The sequence below is a fragment of the Oncorhynchus masou genome, chromosome 25 (genome assembly GCF_036934945.1).
Source record: "Oncorhynchus masou masou isolate Uvic2021 chromosome 25, UVic_Omas_1.1, whole genome shotgun sequence".
NCBI classification, from domain to species: Eukaryota; Metazoa; Chordata; class Actinopteri; order Salmoniformes; family Salmonidae; genus Oncorhynchus; species Oncorhynchus masou.
Window position 1 is genome coordinate 37546996 of NC_088236.1, and position 20628 is coordinate 37567623.

General features: G+C 42.6%; 1 protein-coding gene across 1 annotated transcript in view; it reads left to right on the plus strand.

The window, feature by feature from the left end:
• The window catches only part of LOC135514266 (voltage-dependent N-type calcium channel subunit alpha-1B-like), a 141951-nt gene that overhangs the window by 37856 nt on the left and 83467 nt on the right, over window positions 1-20628 (plus strand). Inside the window, exons 4-6 of the mRNA XM_064937624.1 lie at window positions 7728-7819; window positions 8079-8231; window positions 8906-9093. Coding sequence (XP_064793696.1) covers window positions 7728-7819; window positions 8079-8231; window positions 8906-9093 — 433 coding nt within the window. The remainder of the gene's footprint in view (window positions 1-7727; window positions 7820-8078; window positions 8232-8905; window positions 9094-20628) is intronic.

The following is a 20628-nucleotide window of genomic DNA, read 5'->3' on the forward strand; positions in this document are numbered from 1 at the left end:
ACTGTGTATAAGACAGTAGATTAGGAATTGTTAGTTAGATCACTTGTTGGTTATTACTGCATTGTCGGAACTAGAAGCACAAGCATTTCGCTACACTCGCATTAACATCTGCTAACCATGTGTATGTGACAAATAAAATTTGATTTGATTTGTACCTGTTGAACCGATTGTCTTGCTTCATAAATTGTAGTATCATCTGCAAATATAGTAGCTTGAGTTTCAGCTAAGGCATAGGGAAGATCGGTGGTATATATTAAATAAAGAAGTGAACCAAGGCAGCTGCCCTGCGGTATTCCACAGTTTATCACATGAGGGGAAGAAAATGAGCCATTGATATAGGTGGACTGTTTCCTGTCAGTTAGATATGACTCTACCCAATTCAATGCTACCTCCTTAAAACCAGAATGCATTAATTTTGTCAAAATTACTTCATGATCCACTTAATCAAATGCTGCACTGAAATCTAAAAATAGTACATCCACAAACTTGCCATTATCCATAGCATTGAGCCACTCGTCAGCTCTGATAGGTTGGAGGACGTCCTCTAGCAGTTGTCATAATTACTGTGTAAGTCTATGGAAGGGGGTGAGAACCATGAGCCTTCTAGGTTTTGTATTGATGTCAAGGTACCCAGAGGAGGATGGAAGCTAGATGTCCTTCGACTACACCATGGTGCTACTCTACAGAGTGCTGTTGAGACTATATTTAGTATAGTTTTATCTAAAAAGGATAACTAAATTTTTTTTAATCAAATGTACATTTTTATGAAATTCAATAAGGAGGATGGTCTTCCCCTTCCTCCTCTGAGAAGCCTCCACTGGTAGGCCTACAGTGAAGACCACACACAGGCTGCTACTGTAGGCAGAATGATACAACAGCTATTTCCATGTTCAAATGTTATGGGACACATTTTCTCCATTACTTTGAATGGTAGGCCATTCTGGTAGGCCTACATTGTGATCAAATAGCCACAGTAGAATACTTTAACACATTCTGAAAATGTAACTTAAAGTGGGTATAGCCTCAGTGTTCGAAATAAACGAGCGCTGGAGGTTGCACAGACTTCTCACGACATTCAGGTTTGCGCTCAACAGATCTGACATTTGCTAAATGCCTAAAAAAAGGCGAAGGAATATTGCAACACACACATACAGTGTACTCAGCAAGTGCCCACTACACACCCACGCAGTATGTTCAGTAAGAGCCCACTACACACCCAGGTAGTTTGCTCAGTAAGAGCCCACTACACACCCAGGCAGTGTGCTCGGTAAGAGCCCACTACACACCCAGGTAGTATGTTCAGTAAGAGCCCACTACACACCCAGGCAGTGTGCTCGGTAAGAGCCCACTACACACCCGGGCATTCATCGGAAAAATGTAGAATTCTTCAGCTGGAGAAAGTTAATAAATGACATAGCAGTGGCTGTGTCAATTCTCTAAAACCTCCCTCTCACATTTACTGCATTAGAGTCATTGCAAAATATGCTGGCATTGCACAATTTCACCTTCTGCCGTCATCCGACATAATTTGTTTATGATTGGAGAGCTTGGTGTCCCTATGAAAAACCCCTTCACATTCACCTGTCAGTGGATGTTTTGATGAGTGCTTTGGATCCTCCCCTTTCCTGGCCATGACAGTGACGATGGACCGTTTGTTCATGCTTGAGACTGATGGAGTTGAGAAGCATTGCATTCTTCTGTGGACATAGCCATTAACATCTGCTCAAGCACTTCACTGGGAGTTGATGGGCTTTTGTAAAGGAGTACTCTGGACTGACTTGTTGCGTGCACAGTGTCTGAAGTGCCTTTGCACTGAAGTCTTTCCCTTAGTGTTTGATGGACGGAGGCGGTTAAGCTATTTTTCATGTTCACTATTTACAATAGTCCTCCATGAAAGCAATTCAGTTGGTCCTTCTCTCAGAAACCTGATCCTTCAACACAACTCTCGTTGAATAGTCAAACAACTGGAAGCTCTCTGAGAGAGCAAACTAAATTGCTTTCATGAAGGACTGGCTTCAAGTGTGAGGTTGGCCACACAATTTATTTTATCATGAGCAAAAGCCATTGGTTTTTTACCCAAAGTTGCAAAGAAAATGTTCTGATCCATTTAATAAACACGAGACCAGAAACATTTATAAAAGGGTTAGCAGGAAGAGCGGCATCTCGTGGACAGAACCTGGTACTTTTACACAAATTTATGGTAAATAATGCAAACGACTCCAATTGGCAATTTCTTTGAATAGGAGGGGAAAAACATCACCAGAATCGCAGGGAATGAATTACAAACGATGAAGAAGTAATACTCCAAGCCGCAGCTCTGTACTTCTTGTCAGAGAACTGATACTGTATACTGGTTGTTCGGGTGGGATTGGCGTGGGGTGTGGGGTGTCCGTGGGTGGCTTTTGATAATTTTATTGAAATCCTCATGTCTTACTCATTGGCAGGAAGAATTATGGTCCAAACCGGATGTCCGGTACTTTATTTATTGAAGATTATATTAATCTTATGAATTAAAATAGTCCATTTGGGTGACATCAATTAACTTCATTTACCTGAGATCAAATTATATTTTAACAAAATGTTTCAAGAATGCTAATCTTATATGTTTCTAACTACAGAAATGATTTCAGCACAATCTGAGACGGTGGGTGTCAAAAACCCCCGTTTCTTGTTCCTTTTGAGGTGGAACGACCCTCCATTCGCTCTCATACAAACCAAAGTACGTAGAAGGTTCTGACCTGTTTGCATGATCCTAAGCGTGAAAGGCACATTGTGTTGTACTAGTCCTCTCAGGGCTGAGATGAATGTGTTCTCCTCAGAGTCCAATGACTGCTGCGTTTCCCCTCTCTCTCAACCGTCCCTATCAGGCCTCTCACATGCTTCCGCCTGTCATTTACAGAACAGGAGGGGGAGGCTGGTCATTATGCTGCTAAGCCTCATAAGAGATCACATCCCATACTGTACAGTCAGCCAGACAGACAGACATGCAGACAGACAGATAGACAGGGTATGTCTGATATGCTGCTACTTGCCTGTCAGTGAGGTAGAACCAGAGAACATGTGAGCAGAGAAGTATTCCCAATAAAGCCTGGCTCAGAATTCTCCATGTTCTGAAAAATACTACACCCCTGGGATCTTGCATCACTTATACCTAACATGGCTGATTGTGTTATGCCTGGGCTTGTGTTTTAGTAGAATATGTGAGCAGAAATATCCCCCCTGTTATGTCTTATACTGCAACCCTGGCATGCGTATCACTTACACTCCACATGGATGTGTTACTCTAGACAGAGCTTCTAAATGAGTTAGTTGTCTACTATTTTTCCCTGCCTTTGGAGCAGCGGAATTAGATTCTCTTCACAGTCTTTTCCTGGGAGGTGCCTGTAAACAAACATGGTTGACTAATTGATAATCAAGCTAATGTGTTTGACTTTTAGACTCTTTCATGTCAGCTGAGTTTATGTATGCGAGGAGCAAAACACATTATACAGCTCCCCCAGGCATAGGATATGATAAATGCCTTCGCTACATTGCAGTGTGCTTCGATGTCCCCTAAAGAATTATCAGCTACAGTCACTGTTCCACACGTTGTTTGTTTACTTGCATTCATTTGCCAAATTACAGAATACAGAACAAAAACAACCATACAATAATAACACAGGCTAAAGTGTCGGTAGTTTATTTAGTCATAAAGTAGCCATTTATTTAACTAGGCAAGAGCAAATTCTTATTTTCAACGACAGCCTAGGAACAGTGGGTTAACTGCCTTGTTCAGGGGCAGAAAGACAGATTTGTACCTTGGGGATTTGAACTTGCAACTTCTCGGTTATTAGTCCAACACTCTAACCACTAGGCTACCCTGCCGTCCCAGCCATAGCAGCAGTCCTAACAGATGCTAGCTCTGCTATTGAAAACAGAGAGGATGATGTTTCTCCACTATCTGAAGGTCCATTAAGTAACTCATCTCGTGGTGCGTGTCTCTGCTGGGATGGAGATGGGGTTTTTCTCCTGCATTGGCCAGATGTTGTTTGTGAGGAGGGACAAGCTAATGTAGCATGTTCCACAGAGCGCCACAATCCCTTCACACACACAACGCTTAGGTGTGATGTGAAAACAACAACAAACGAATTCCGTCTCAAAGAGCAGAGGCACTATAGAAACAGCAATGATGCAAAGACATGGTATACAATGCTTGGATGTATGCATTATCAGTGCTGTAGAGATGAAATCCCAGGACACAGGCATGGTTAGTCACATACATGCCATCGCCAACAGGAAATAGTTCCATCATTTAGGTATCGCAGCCGAGAGGAAAACTACTATGACATAATGAGGTAAATGTTAAATGAGTATTTTCTGCATTTTGGGGCGTACGGCCATTCATTTAGAAACCTGCTTACCTGTCAATGCAGTTCATTGGATGGAAAGTAAGTTGACTAACAATGTAGCCTCCATATTCCTACTGAAGAAAGACATCTGACATGGTATACCTCTTACAGCAGCTTAGTGTAGACCTACACTGAGTGTACAAAACCTTAAGGACAACTTCCTAATATTGAGTTGCACCCCCCCCCCTTTTTTGGGCCTCAGAACAGCCTCAATTCATCAGGGCATGGACTCTACAAGGTGTCAAAAACGTTCCACAGGGATGCTGGCCCATTGTGTCAAGTTGGCTGGATGTCCTTTTGGTGGTGGACTATTCTTGATACACACGGCAAACTGTTGAGCGTGAAAAACTCAGCAGCATTGCAGGTCTTGACACACCTACTTCCACACCCTGTTCAAAGACACTTTAATATTTTGTCCTGCCCATTCACCTTCTGAATAATGGCGCACATATACAATCCATATCTCAATTGTCTCAAGGCTTAAAACTCCTTCTTTATTAACCTGTCTCCTACCCATCAGTGACATCAATAAGGGAACATATCTTGCACGTGGATTCACCTGGTCAGTCTATGTCATGGACAAAGCAGGTGTCCTTAATGTTTTGAACACTCAGTGTAGACTTAAGTGACTAGTGTTTTATAGTCTCACTCTGCAATGTTGGGGTAACATGTTAATGCTGTCCTCGCTCTTGTCCCATAAGTATAGTCCTATAGCAGATGCCTGTGTGTTCAGTGCCCTCACTGTGACCCCGCTGTCTGCTCTGTCTGCTGCCAGGGCTATGTGGGATAATGAGATGGCAGAGAAAGTCTCTGACCAGCCTTATTAAAGCCTACTGGGAGCCGTCCAATGTGGGCCTCCTCATCTGAGCAATACTGGCCACGTTGGAGATGGAAAACACACCTGTTCTTTCCTTTCTGGTGACTGAAGCAGTGATACAGCCAGGGTTTAAAACCCAGTGATGTCAGATGCAGACAGGTCCTGGTTGGGTTGGTGTTGAACTCCAGCCAATCCAGTCCATGGTTAGCTTTCCCATCACTTCGTTCCAGGAGCTTGAAAAAACTAAATGTAACCCAGATAATTGGTTTGCCAATATCTCCTCTGTGTAACTGAATTCCATTCGGTTTTGAATTGTCATCATTTTGTATCTCAACCCTTTTTTGGTAGTGTTAAAGGAGTATATTATAAAGCTAAAATATAAGCTCAGAAAACGAGGACATCATCTGATCTGTATTTGTATGCAGAGTTTTGCCTCATGTTGAGACTGGTTCAGTCAGGAGTATGAATGAGGACCTGAGGCTTTCTCTTTTTTCTGTAGGGATAAACAACGGCAGGTTGGGAGGCAGGCAAGCAGAGAGGCAGGGAGGGAGGCAGGCAAGCAGAGAGGCAGGGAGGGAGGCAGGCAAGCGGAGAGGCAGGGAGGGAGGCAGGCAAGCAGAGAGGCAGGGAGGGAGGCAGGCAAGCAGAGAGGCAGGGAGGGAGGCAGGCAGGGAGAGAGAGAAGCAGAGTGCTCATTTCACTGAGGATACAGTAAGTGATGTATATTTCAGAATGCCAGCTGCAGTCTGGAACATTAGAATAGCATGGCAGATCATGATGGGAGACGGGGTTATCTCACTGGGATAGACAAAAGCAGGAAATTATAGCCCTCTGCCAACGTACTGTATATTACTTACAGTCTGATACGCACTAGTTGATGTGGGGAAAATTTGAGTCACTTCATTTCCTCATTCTTTCCTTTCTAATCCCAGCTGGGAGTATATACTGTAAGTAGGCTGTGATTAATTAAGATCCCGTAGAAAGGAAAAAGAATATCAGTTGAACCACAACAATTATTGGTTGCCTCACCCTGCAGAGACTCCTTCTACTTTCCTTATGTTAGCCTATATCCTGGGGATATCAAATCTTTGTGGTGTACAGTAGATTACGAATGTGGCATACATTTTACTGTGATCACAAAGCAATGTGTATGATTCTGGGTCATATGAAGAATACATGACTGTAAAATTCTAGAAACAGAGTGATTTAGGTAATCCTTTTAGGTAATCCTCAAACCTGTCTTTTGCAATTACAACAACACAATCTCCCCCTTATGCTTTCTGCTATCCCTCCCTCCCTCCCTCCCTCCCTCCCTCCCTCCCTCCCTCCCTCCCTCCCTCCCTCCCCCTCCCTCCCTCCCTCCCTCCTCCCTCCCTCCCTCCCTCCCTCCCTCCCTCCCTCCCTCCCCCTCCTGCTCTCAGTGCAGAGATTATACCACTAATTTCAGTGCAGCACCTCCCCAGACCCCAGTATGTGCCTCTGCCCAGCCAGTGGATTAGATAGTGGGTGTACAATAACACTCGTCAGCCTCAGTAACATGATGCTGATCTGGCCTGTCTGTCTGTCCCCCTGGACCAGACTATTGGAGGTGGAGCTGCTCTCCACAGGCCAGCTCCATTTCCACAATAGCATTCTGCAAGAGGAAGAGGCTGTGGGCTGATTGGACAGGCTGTGAAGCTAATGCATATCCCCTTTCTCTCTCCCCTCCTCCTTTTCTCTTCTCCTTCTCCTTCCCCTCCTACCTCTCTCCACGCCACCCTTTCTCTCCCCGCCAGCCTCTTTCCACTCTCCTCTCTCCCCTTCCTGCTCCTCTCCTCCGTGAGACTGTGAAAGTGCAGTCAGATCCTCTAACGATGGGGGTGAAGTTTTAGGCAGAAGTGTCTTGATCATGCAGTCAGACGCCCAGGAGAATGAGGAAATGCTGCTGCTTTTCACGGGCTCAGCCTGAAACTGGCCACAAGGGAGAGGAGCACCACACATTTGAATAAGAGTTCTCCTGAAACCTACAGGGAAAGTGGAGATCTGAAGTCATGTGTATTGTGCTTCTATCCACTTTCTCTGTGTCAGTGCCCCCTCTGCATATCAACGTACATATGAAGTCATTCACATTCTCCACACTGTCTCTCTGTCCCTGTAGATGCATAAGATGCTGTAGTTATGTATTCTAAATCAGCCCTGCCGATACTCAATTAACACACGAGTGTCAGACACACAGCACATGATAACCCCTGTAGTTTTAGGTAATACAAAACGTAGGACCTCATTTTCAGAGACATTTAGATTTATATCACATGCAAGTTCATCATGAATGCTGGAGAAAGTTGTACACTCACAAGCTAATCATTCCTATTTATTTATCAGGAATGCAATGTTTGGAGATTTGCTATTGCTGATCTTGACTTCCCTCAATCGTTCATAATGTCAATGATACGATGTGTGTTTATGATGGATGGTTGCACAGATTCTAGTATTGTCAGTCTGATTGTTCATCTCCAGGTCTGTTGTTGTTTGTTTGTTAACAGGATGCTGGCTACAGTGGGAGCAGACTTTGACTTGAGAACTCTGAGGGCAGTACGGGTCCTGAGGCCACTGAAACTGGTGTCTGGAATCCCTAGTAAGTACAATGACTCCGGAATCACTGGGAAAAAAACAACAACAATGTTCTGTTTGGATGTGTTTATTCTTGTAAGTTTGTCATCCAAGCATTAAAATATATTGTTATATATGACCTTTTTGGTTATGTCGTCATATGTCATTTGGATAACAGGAAATGTTAAATAGAGGAACTTAAAGAGCTATTTGGGGTCTCTCCCATGACCAATGTTAATACTATAACATGGGAGGGAGTGAAGTGAAAACCTGCTCTATCTCAGGTCTTCAGGTGGTTCTGAAGTCCATCATGAAAGCCATGGTGCCTCTGCTGCAGATCGGTATGCTGCTCTTCTTTGCTATCCTCATGTTCGCCATCATCGGCCTGGACTTTTACATGGGCAAATTCCACCGGACCTGCTTCAGTACTGATACAGGTATGCACAATGCACATCACATGAAATCTTAGTCACTTTGTGTAACTGCAAGAACTTGCATATTTAGAGTTGATATAAAATTAAGTATGTGCTGGGGTAAAGCCTACAGTATAGTTCTGGGAGCTAAGGCACGTTTTTAGGTCTCATCACGCTAGTGTAGTTCAATGAACCACTTCCTTTACATGTATGCATGCCAGTATGCGTGCATGTTTGTCTATGCTTGCAGTGCTGCTGCTGTTGTCTCGCTGCCATTTAGCGAATGGAGCATTACATTCTAGCCATGACCCAATAAAAGGTACACTAACTTTACAAAGTCCCGTAGCTACTAACCAGAGTTTAAAGCAGTTGCATAAACATGTGATTTTCAGTTTTCATTTTTTGCTAAGGTTAAGAAGTCCCCTCTCAGGGAAAGGAGGATGGCCACATCTTGGGTCTTGTATCAGAAATAGCTTTGTTAAGAGATACAATACGAAATGTATGCAGTCACTACTCTGAATAAGAGTGTCTGCTAAGTTACTTAAATGCAATGTAACGTACCTTCCTCTGTGTGTGTACCTGCGCGTGTGTGTGTTTGTGTGTGTGTGTTTGTGTGTGTACCTGCGCGTGTGTGTGTTTGTGTGTGTGTGTTTGTGTGTGTGTACCTGCGCGTGTGTGTGTTTGTGTGTGTGTCTCAGGTGAGCAGGCAGCTGAGTTCCCCTGTGGTTTGGAGGCTCCAGCAAGGACCTGTGAGAATGGAACTGTGTGTCAGGAATACTGGATCGGCCCCAACTACGGCATCACCAACTTTGACAACATCCTCTTTGCTATTCTGACCGTCTTCCAGTGCATCACCATGGAGGGATGGGTGGACATCCTCTATAACGTGAGTTCACCCTATACATAACATTTGCCTGTGATATCGCACTGACAACAATGCCGATTTCAGACTCAAGCATGAGGGATCTCTGAACCCCCACACCACCTCAAAAAATTATATGTTCCTGCTAGCCCTGACTTTGCTGATAACTACTTTATTGAGTGAAAATGTGCTCGCTACAACTCTGATATGTTGTTCTCTTACCCAGCTATCTTAAGATGAATGCACTAATTGTAAGTCGCTCTGGATAAGAGCGTCTGCTAAATGACTCAAATGCAAAATGTAAAAATGACTCAAATATGCAAAATGTAAAAAATGGATCACTATGTTATTCACTATGGCAATACAATGCATCTCAAAAACAATGATCTCAATCTTTTTTCCCCTAGTGGAGCAAAGATTGACTATGTGTTGTGTCATCTGTTGTGAAAAAGGACTGCTTTGAGAGAAGATTTGATCGTGACATGTGAACTGGTTACGGAGTGTATGGGTTGTGGTACGGTCTCAGTTTCCAGTGCACCCTGGATACATTATTAGACGGAGACAGAGACTCCAGTACACTTGGAACCTGCTGGATGGGGAAGGATGAGTCATGGGGCTGATTCATGTTAGGGACAGACTCAAGGTCTCCAACAAATCACAGCCTGTGCATTTGCATAAGAGTCACAATTAGATCATTAAAAAGGAAATGATTGTGTAACAACATGAAATATTGAATGGCTCTATTGGGAAGACAGTGTGCTTATTCTCCACAAAATGTGGAGCAGAGATTTTGTAGTAGGTCTGTCTTCGGATTGGGATCTGATTACTCAATAGCTGTTTTGTTGCTGAAAGCTGGAAAGGCGGGGCAGGGGTGATGCAGCCGACTTCTTTGATGTCAAATAATTGTTTCCCTGGATTTCCAGTTGGACTCTTTCTCCCAAGGCTTGTGACGCACTCAACCAACCAGGATAGGCTGACAGGAGGGCGTGTGATGGTGACGGTGACCATATTGGCCACACCCACAGTCACGAGTTATGAAGGCAGTCACATTCCTTGTCACTGTTTAATCACGGTAATTAGGCTTCTCCAAGCTCTGATGCTGCTGATGGTCTTTAGTAGCTTACCAAACTTGCTAACTGCCTTGTTCAGCACTCTACTGTCCCTCTAATCACTCTGACATCAATGCAAATGTAATCAAAAATCAAACACTTCATGAGAGCCCATGAGCTCATGTTGTGCAACATTTCTTTAGGCTATTCAATTAAGCCAGAAAACAGGGTGATGGCCTCTACTAAAAAGAGGAGGATCCCATCAGCTTTCTATAGGCAAGCCTACTATATTTATTTCTCAACTTTCCTAATATTAAGCACATTGCATACAACAGGAGTATAGCCTACCTGGCTGGCATGAAAATGAACCATGGGGAAAGCATAACATGTAATTTTCCCCCTGTCCCTGTTTCAAGACAGGTGCATGATTAAGGGTCCATTATAAATCAAAACAAATTTCACACATAAAGTGCAGTTGAAAAATATTGAGACCCCTTCACTTTTTAAAAAACTTATGTAAATGTAATATTTCAGTTTTTTGTTTTCAATACATTTGCTAAAATTTCTAAAACACTATTTTCGTTTTGTCATTAAGGGGAATGGAGTGTAGATTGATGAGGAAAAAAACTACAGTATGTAATCCATTTTAGAATAAGAAAATCTGTAAAAAGTTAATTAATACTCTCCGAATGCACTGTATATTACATCAAGATTACATCAAGAATAGTCTGATTGGTGACAATATTAGCCTATCACTTGTGAATTATAGATTATCACTTCTTCTAATCATAATTGCACACCTCATTTAGCCTAGCCCATAGGTTTATATGTTTTGATATGGTTTGTATCACAACTAAAGTGGAAAAATACATCTTAAAATTAAGCACATTAATCACCTTTACAATGGGTGTAGAGCCTATCTGGCAGACATAAGCAGCGCATGAGTTTTAAGTTCGGGGAAGATCACTTTCACCATAGAAATGCACCTTTATAGAAAAGCATCACATGCATAATCACATTTGCAGTCACTTTTGACAATGGTGTTTTCCTGCTAATGAAACATTTGCGCTTATAGCCCACCGCAGTGTGCGCATTGCTGCGCTTATAATGTGAAGATATAGCCTAATAGTTTATCACATTTTAAGTTAAACATTCTGATCTCTTGCGCCAGCCTCATTGCGAAAAAATGTTTGTTTTTCTTATGCTAGTGGTTGTATTAATATGGGATCTATCGCATCCCACAACTTTCCCAGACTATGTTTGGAATATTTATTTCTCGCACAGAGTAGAATAGGTTAACGTTTGTACTATGGGGGATAATATTGACATAAGCTAGTGCTTTTGCTGTTCGTTAGGCCTACTCATCTTGTTGGCTGACGTAAAGTAAATGTGGACAGTTCTTCCAATATCTTGAATATACACCTTGGAATTGAATAAGGACACGCGCAGTTGCATCCACGAAGTGTCTGTCTTCACTTGTAGCCTGTGAGAATGACCCAATCACGTGATGGAGAACCATGTGAGTGAGAGGTGCTTCGGAGAACGGCAAAAGGCATGGATTTTTTTAGGGTACATTACTGTCACACACAGGTGATGCCGCCGGGAAATTCGAAGCATTATCATGTGCTTGTCAAATTGTGAATGAGAGACTGATAAAGTGTGTACAGCCTGCGCAAATAAACAAAGCAGAGCTCATGCTTTTCAAGCTAATTTTTTCAAATAAAGTTGCATCATGCAGCCTTACAATGTATTAAAAATAATCTAAACATATAGCCCAAACTTTGTAGAACAACTAAAGTTACATTAACTTGTTATGGCTGTAATCCCGCTAACGGGGTGGATATGACAACTACCAGTGAAAATAGAGGGCGCCAAATTCAAACCACAGAAATCTCATAATTACAATTCCTAAAACATACATGTGTCTTATATCATTTTAAAGTTAATATTGTTGTTAATCCCACCAAAGTGTCCGATTTCAAATAGGCTTTTCAGCGAAAGCACTACAAACGATTATGTTAGGTCTCCACCAAACCACAATAAACACAGCCATTTTCCAGTGAAATATAGCATTCACAAAAAGCAGAAATAGAGATAAAATTAATCACTAACCTTGAATTATCTTCATCAGATGACACTCATAGGACTTCATGTTACACAATACATGCATGTTTTGTTTGATAAAGTTCATATTTATATAAAAAAATCTGAGTTTACATTGACGTATTAGATTCACTAGTTCCAAAAACATCAAGTGATTTTGCATAGCCACATCGTTTCAACAGAAATACTCATCATAAATGTAGATGATAATGCAAGTTATACACATGGAATTATAGATATACCTCTCAGATTTCAAAAAAAGTTTACGGAAAAAGCACACCATGCAATAATCTGAGACGGAGCTCAGAACAGTAGCCAAATTAGCAGCCATGTTGGAGTCAACATAAACCAGAAAATACATGATAAATGTTTCCTTACCTTTGATGAACTTCATCAGAATGCAGTCCTAGGAATCCCAGGTCCACAATAAATGCTTGATTTGTTCGGAAATGTCTGTTATTTATGTCCAATTAGCTACTTTGGTTAGCGCGTTTGGTAAACAATTCCAAAGTCACAAAGAGCGTCCACTATAACGTGACAAAATGTCCAAAAGTTCCGTAACAGTCAGTAGAAACATGTCAAACGATGTACTGAATCAATCTTTAGAATGTTGTTTACATATATCTTGAATAACATTCCAACCGGAGAATTAGAATAACTTCAGATGACCGGTGGAATGCAGGTCCTTCCCCTGTGAACGCGCATGTTGAAAGCATGGTCAACTCGTGGCAGTGGTGACTATCTCCTGTCTCATTCGACCCCCCTTTACATTAGAGTCATCAGACAAAGTTCTATTGACTGTTGACATCTAGTGGAAGACGTAGGAAGTGAAAACTCATCCATATCTCGCTGTAATTTCAATGAGCGCTTGGTTGAAAATCTGCCACCCCCAGAGAAAATCCAAACAGGAAGTGGAATTTCTCAGGTTTTTGCCTGCAATAGGAGTTCTGTTATACTCACAGACATAATTCAAACAGTTTTAGAAACTTCAGAATGTTTTATATCCAATACTAATAATAATATGCATATATTAGCAACTGAGACTGAGGAGCTGGCCGTTTACAATGGGCACCTTTTCATCCAAGCTACTCAATACTGCACCTGCAGCCATAAAAAGTTAATAACTCTAAATTAAGCATGCAGGAATACCTATTTCTTTGCTCAACACAGAATAGCCGCGTGTGCGCACTCCCTCAAATCGTTTGGAGAAAATATCCTTTCTATTTATTCAGCTTTGTTCAATTGTATTCTTCATACTATAAAATAATGCCACGGAATTCTAACCAAATCTTGTCTGTTAAATGAACTAGGATAGCCCACAGCCATATGGCATAGCCAGATCAGGATCTAACATAAGGACAATAGACTACATTTTCCACATATCATTTTTCTTTAGACCTGTCTAAAATAAATAATGCATTTATTGTGAAGGTGTAGGCTATAGTACATGGATTTATTAGACTTTTTAAAATGTAGATGTTCCAAAGGTCTGCATCAGTGGCTTGTAGGCTATGTGTGGAAGCAAGGAGATGCTAAATGAGTTTATGATCATTCACGTTCAATTAGCGTGAGACCGACAGTTATTTGCTTGACAAACTATGAATGACGAAATTACGTGACCGCCACAGCCCGAGGGACAGTCTACGATTTTGCAATAAGACTTTCTGTGTGTGGTTTTAGATACCTTTGCATTCAGAATGTATTCCTCTCTTAGCAGGATTTTCTACAGCAATTTTAATCAACAGTTACTGAGCCCCAATAGTTGATAGGAAATGATAATTAGCTGAAAGGAGCATGGTGTGTGAATACAGTAGTCTCCATGTTAAAGCATGCACATCCATGAAGCCTGTCTTCTATATGAAGGTGGCTCTTTTAGAAACAGCCAGGATTGCCACCTGTGGCATCTCATTCCCAGCTTCATGCCCACTCTGCTCCATTCCCACTGCTGCCATGCCTGACGGGGAGCAGCATATGCCAGTCTTCTGGCGCCCGCCGCTTTCCCCTGCCTCTCTCTTCCCTGACGCTGGCCAACGCGGTGCCAGGCTGCTGCTGTCCCAACGCTGGCAGAGGGAGGAGTCTACCAGCTGAGAAGGATGCTCTCCAGCTCCCCAGCTCATCACCTCTCTATTCACAGAAATGGAGAGAGGGGGGAGAAGAGGCATGCTCAGAATGCTGAGAGGGACAGACTATCAGAGGTCATGATGGTTGATGAGATATCATATTCCTCTGTCGTCTGTTACTCCAATTCAATAGAAGTGATACCTACTGAAGTTGATCCACTGTTGATTCAGTAGCAGTTTTCAATATTCTACACTGCTTGGTTCACTCCCTAATAGTACAGATTAACAACTCTGCCTACAAATTGAGACTCCTCAGAAGAGTAAGGGGGGGGGACCATCCTCCTACCTGAATTTCATACAAATTGTCCAATAGAAACTCTCATCTGCAACTGTTGGACTAATGATTACATCCTATACAGTGCCTTGCAAAAGTATTCACCCCCTGGCGTTTTTCCTATTTTGTTGCATTACAACATGTATGGACATACACAAAATTATCCAAATTGGTGAAGTGAAATGAAAAAAAAAACTTGTTCTTGTTTCAAAAATTATAAAAAATAAAAAATGGAAAAGTGGTTCATGCATATGTATTCACCCCCTTTGCTATGAAACCCCTGAATAAGATCTGGTGCAACCAATTACCTTCAGTCACATAATGAGTTAAATAAAGTCCAACTGGGTGCAATCTAAGTGTCACATGATCTGTCACATGATCTCAGTATATATACACCTGTTCTGAAAGGCCCCAGAATCTGCAACACCACTAAGCAAGGGGCATCACCAAGCAAGCAGCTCTATGAAGACCAAGGATCTCTCCAAACAGGTCAGGGACAAAGTTGTGGAGAAGTACAGATCAGGGTTGGGTTATAAAAAAAAATATCAGCAACTTTGAACATTCCACGGAGCACCATTAAATTCATTATTAAAAAATGGAAAGAATATGGCACCATAACAGAGGGCCACCCACCAAGAGAGGGCCACCCACCAAAACTCACAGACCAGGCAAGGAGGGCATGAATCTGACAGGCAACAAAGAAACCAAAGATAACCCTGAAGGAGCTGCAAAGCTCAACAGCGGAGATTGGAGTATCTGTCCATAGGACCACTTTAAGCCGTACACTCCACAGAGCTGGGCTTTACGGAAGAGTGGCCAGAAAAAAATAAGCAAATGCTTGATGTTTGAGAAAAGGCACGTGGGAGACTCCCCAAACATATGGAAAAGGGTACTCTGGTCAGATGAGACAAAAATTGTGCTTTTTGGCCATTGGGGACGCTAGGTCTGGTGCAAACCCAACACCTCTCATCACCCCGAGAACACCATCCCCACCTTGATGCATGGCGGTGGCAGCATTATGCTCTGGGGATGTTTTTCATCGGCAGGGACTGGGAAACTGGTCAGAATGGAAGGAATGATGGATGGTGCTAAATACAGGGAAATTATTGAGGGAAACCTGTGTCAGTCTTCCAGAGATTTGAGACCGGGGGGTGAATAGTTATGCATGTTCAAGTTTTCTGTTTTTTTTTGTCTTATTTCTTGTTTGTGTCACACCCCCCAAAATATTTTGCTCTTCAAAGTGGTAGGCATAATGTGTAAATCAAACGATACAACCCCCAAAATCCAATTTAATTCCATCTTATAAGGCAGCAAAATAGGAAAAATGCCAAGGGGGGTGAATGTCACTGTCTGTCCATGTGTCACTGTTTGCGTCTTCAATTTTGTCTCTCAAACTGTGTGCACTTACTTTGTAAGCTTTCAATCATGTGCTAGGCTGTAGCAACCTCGTGATGGGTATAGGGACAATTTGTGTATCATGTAGTAGCCTAAATCTATTACTGTTACATTGAACTGGCTGAATGGAATATGAATGTCAGTCATCCAATATGCTGTAATAGAAATAAGGCCATGCTCATAAAAATAAATCGTCCTCCCTCATCTTAATGGTACTGACCACCACTGCTGTCTACAATATTGTGGGGCATATTTTCCACCTTTCCCCGACAGCATTAGACAGTGTCACAATTAGCATGATTAATAATCCCATTAAATTAGTGTCTGTTAATCCAGAATTAGCCTTTGAGCACAGGAGGACAGGCTAAGATCATCCTATTCATCACAAAAGGCTGCCCTGTCTTTGCCTGGTCTAACTGACAGCCTGGTAATGTGGCCTTCAGTTCAGGAGGTCTGCTCAAATGTGAAGGCTGCTGTTTCTGATTGAGGTGTTAGGGCGGAGAGACAGCCGTCGTTGGCACGTCTCATTTCTGTCTGTCTGTCTGTCTGTCTGTCTGTCTGTCTGTCTGTCTGTCTGTCTGTCTGTCCACATTAGGAACCTGTGTTCACATCGTCAGCCTTGTCATCCATCAGCCCTGATAACTGCTTCTCCTACATCTCAGACAGCCCAGCAGATGGGACACTCAGATAGCATGGTAGAGCGGGCTCAGATTGGATGTTTCGATCCACAGAAATAAATAGTATTATATTGTATCTCTGTGGTTCAATCTTTCTGATGTCATCTTGGGATAGTCAAAAAACATTTTCTCTGTATTGTTGTTTCAATTACCCTTTCCGAATGGGGCCTAATCATATGAATGTTTACTGCTAACCTAGAAGCTAACATATTTTCAATTTTGTACTTACAATAACTGATAAACAATATTTAAAAATAATAATAATCTTGGTAACATGTTGTTTTTTTTCATCCCGAACACTTATGTAAATATTATATATGTACATACACAATACCAGTCAAACGTTTGGACACACCTACTCATTCAATGGTTTTTCTTTATTTAGACTATTTCCTACATTGTAGAATAATAGTGAAGACATCAAAACTATGAAATAACACATATACAATCATGTAGTAAACAAAAAAGTGTTAAACAAATCAAAATATATTTTAGATTTGACATTCTTCAAAGTAGCCACCCTTTGCCTTGATGACAGCTTTGCACTCTTGGCATACTCAAGTTCTTCCACATCGATCTCGACAAACCATTTCTGTATGGACTTCGCTTTGTGCATTGGGGACATTGCCATGCTGAAACAGGAAAGGGCCTTACCCAAACTGTTGCTTCAAAGTTGGAAGCACAGAATCCTCTAGAATGTCATTGTATGCTGTAGTGTTAAGATTTCCCTTCACTGGAACTAAAGGGCCCGAACCATGGAAAATAGCCCCAGACCATTATTCATCCTCCACCAAACTTTACAGTTGGCAATATGCATTGGAGCAGGTAGCGTCAGTCGGACTGCCAGATGCTGAAGCGTGATTCACCACGCCGATGCTTGGAATTGTGCATGGTGATATTAGGCGTGTGTGCAGCTGCTCGGCCATGGAAACCCATTTCAGGAAGCTCCCAACAAACAGTTTATGTGCTGACATTGCTTCCAGAGGCAGTTTGGAACTCGGTAGTGAGTGTTGCAACCTCGGACAGACGATTTGTATGTGCTACGAGCTTCAACATTCGGCGGTCCGGTTCTGTGAGTGTTCCACGTAATGACATTTAGGCCTACAGTACGTGTGCACACAGACACTTATGCTTATGGAACGAGAGATACTATTTATGATATCATGAATTTGACACCATCCTATTAAGAAATGTTGTTGTAGTAAAAATAAATTGTTTTGATTACAAACCAAACTTCTAAGAATTATTGACCATCCTTTGGCTTTGTGAGAACGTCCATGGCTCACATGCAATGCAATTGTGAAGCCGTCTGCTAAATCTATAGAAGTGAGAATGAGATCTGTAAAGGTTCCTTGATGTTTATAAAATATTACATTTGGGAGCAGTGGAACGGTGAATGGACAGTCTACATTGCTTTAATATTATATGCCCATGGGGAGCAATTACGGTGCATGTAGCTACGGTATATTTAGACATAGCCTTTGGATTAGAATTTCATTCCAATTATTCACTGTCTTGTTCTTATCAGTAGTGAATAGTGCTTAATTCTAGAGCTCTATGTGTCCAGGAGTGATAAGTAGAATTGTAGTCTTTATCTGCTGTTGTTTAGTACTGTCTTTTTGCTAGCGCAGGCCAACTACTTTAAGTGCTGTCTATCTTCCCAGTAGCCTACTTGGTGTGTGAACTGCTGACTGCTATTAACTTGCAAATGATTGTTGACAGATCAACCATGATTAAGGGGCAGGGCAATTTGTGACTGTTGTTGTTTTGGTAATCAGTGGCTGCATTGGATGTGGAGTAGTTTCTCCACTCCTAGGCAGTCAGCAATTAGTACCGGGAGGTGTGCTCTTCATCTTTTCAAGGCAATTAGCAATTAGTATTAGTACTTCATTCTCCCCTGTTTTGTCAGCGGCGGTCTCATCGCAAAACTAACACGGTTCTGCTGAGTGGTTCTGCTGAGTGGTTCTGCTGAGTGGTTCTGCGGAGTTGTTCTGCGGAGTGGTTCTGCGGAGTGGTTCTGCGGAGTGGTTCTGCGGAGTGGTTCGAGGAAGGAAAGAGAGTAAGTCTCCATCCATCTCTCACTTCAGTATCTCTTACCTTGTTATTTTCAGATGATCTAATTTTGCTCATTTGTAGCTTTGGGAACTATGTGTGTGTTTTCTATACCTGTTCACTCTTCTCCCTATAAACCTTACAGACGCTCCCCACCCCTTGACTGCAACCCTTCAAATTGAATGTACCCTGCGAGCACAAACCCATGTGGAAGTCTGTGTCTCTGGCAGCGTTTGGAATTGCTGAGCTGCGATCACGAACCCCAATTTTAATCTCAGTTAAAACTCTGCCCTTCAGCTACTGTCTCCTGACAGAGACATGGATCACCCCAGAGAACACTGCTACATGGATCACCCCAGAGAACACTGCTACATGGATCACCCCAGAGAACACTGCTACATGGATCACCCCAGAGAACACTGCTACTCCAGCTGCTCTCGCTTCATCTGACTACATTTTGTCTCATAGTCCAAGAGCATCTGGTCGTCACAATGGTGGCACAGGTCTACTCTTTTCTCCCTCTCTCACCTGTCCATCTCCTCATTTGAATTTCATGATGTCACTGTCACTTGACCACTCAAGCTTAACATTGTTGCCATCTATCGCCCACCCGGTGCCCTTAGAGTTCCTCAATGAGCTTGACACTTTGATAAAGCTCATTTCCCGACGATGGTTCACCACTTTGTACTTGGCGACTTCAACCTCCTGACGTCTGCCTTCTATTAATTTCTTTCCAACTCTCTCACCCTGTTCCCAGTCCCCTCCCACTCACAAGGCAGGCAATATGCTTGACCTCATCTTCACTAGAGGCTGCTCGCCTTCTAATATCACTGCAACCCCCGTCCAGGTCTTTGATCCCTACTTTGTTTCCTTTTCTGTCTCCCTTTCCTCCAACCCTAGCCACTCAGCCCTTACCCAGATGGTCATGAGCCGTCGCAATCTTCTCTCTCTCTTGCCTACTACACTCTCCTCTCCTCTTCTATCCTATCTTATCTCCCTTCTCCGGTCTCCTGATTCTGCCTCTCTCCTCCCTTTCCGAATCCTATGACTCGCACTGTCCCCTTTCCTCCTGGCAGACTCGACCTCCCCTCCCGCTCCGTCTGGCTGAGGGACTCATTGCGAGCTTACAGAACAGGGCTGTGGGCAGCTAAGCGAAACTGGAGGAAAACGAAACTTCCGCAGGACCTATCATCCGTCCACCCTCTTCTCTACCTTCTCTTCTTCTGTATCCGCTGTAGCCACTTTCTATCACTCTAAATGTCAAGGTTCTGCCTCTAACCCTAAGAAACTAGTCCACCTTCTCCTCCCTCCTTAATTCTCCACCCCTTCCCTCCTCCCTCTCTGAGGACGACTTTGTCAACCACTTTGAAAGGAAGGTTGACGACATCCGCTCATCATTCTCTTAGCCTATTGGGGCGGCAGGTAGCCTAGTGATTAGAGCATTGGGCCAGTAACCGAAAGGTTGCTGACAAGGTAAAAATCTTCCGTTCTGCCCCTGAACAAGGCAGTTAACCTGGTAGTCCATCATTGCAAATAAGAATTTGTTGTTCTCTGACTTGCCTAGTTAAATAAAGATGAAAAAATATATATACGTCAGCTTTTACGTTCATTCTTCCTGCTGTGAAAATAGCATAAATATTTCGGACACACCCCCAGACCTATAGTGCCACCGCCAGTGCTAATATTTACCATTGCATTAGGTTTCTTATAATAGAGCCAAAATCAAAGGAAAAGCTGCACACTCAAATGCAGTGGTCACAAACCGGTCCGATCGCCAGGTTGATCTTCAAGGCAGAAAAGACAACGATAAAGGCTTGCGCTTTTATTTTTTTTATTTTGTCTTGCGCTGTTGTTGGTAGTTGCACTTGATTCAGAAGCCCTGTTTCAGG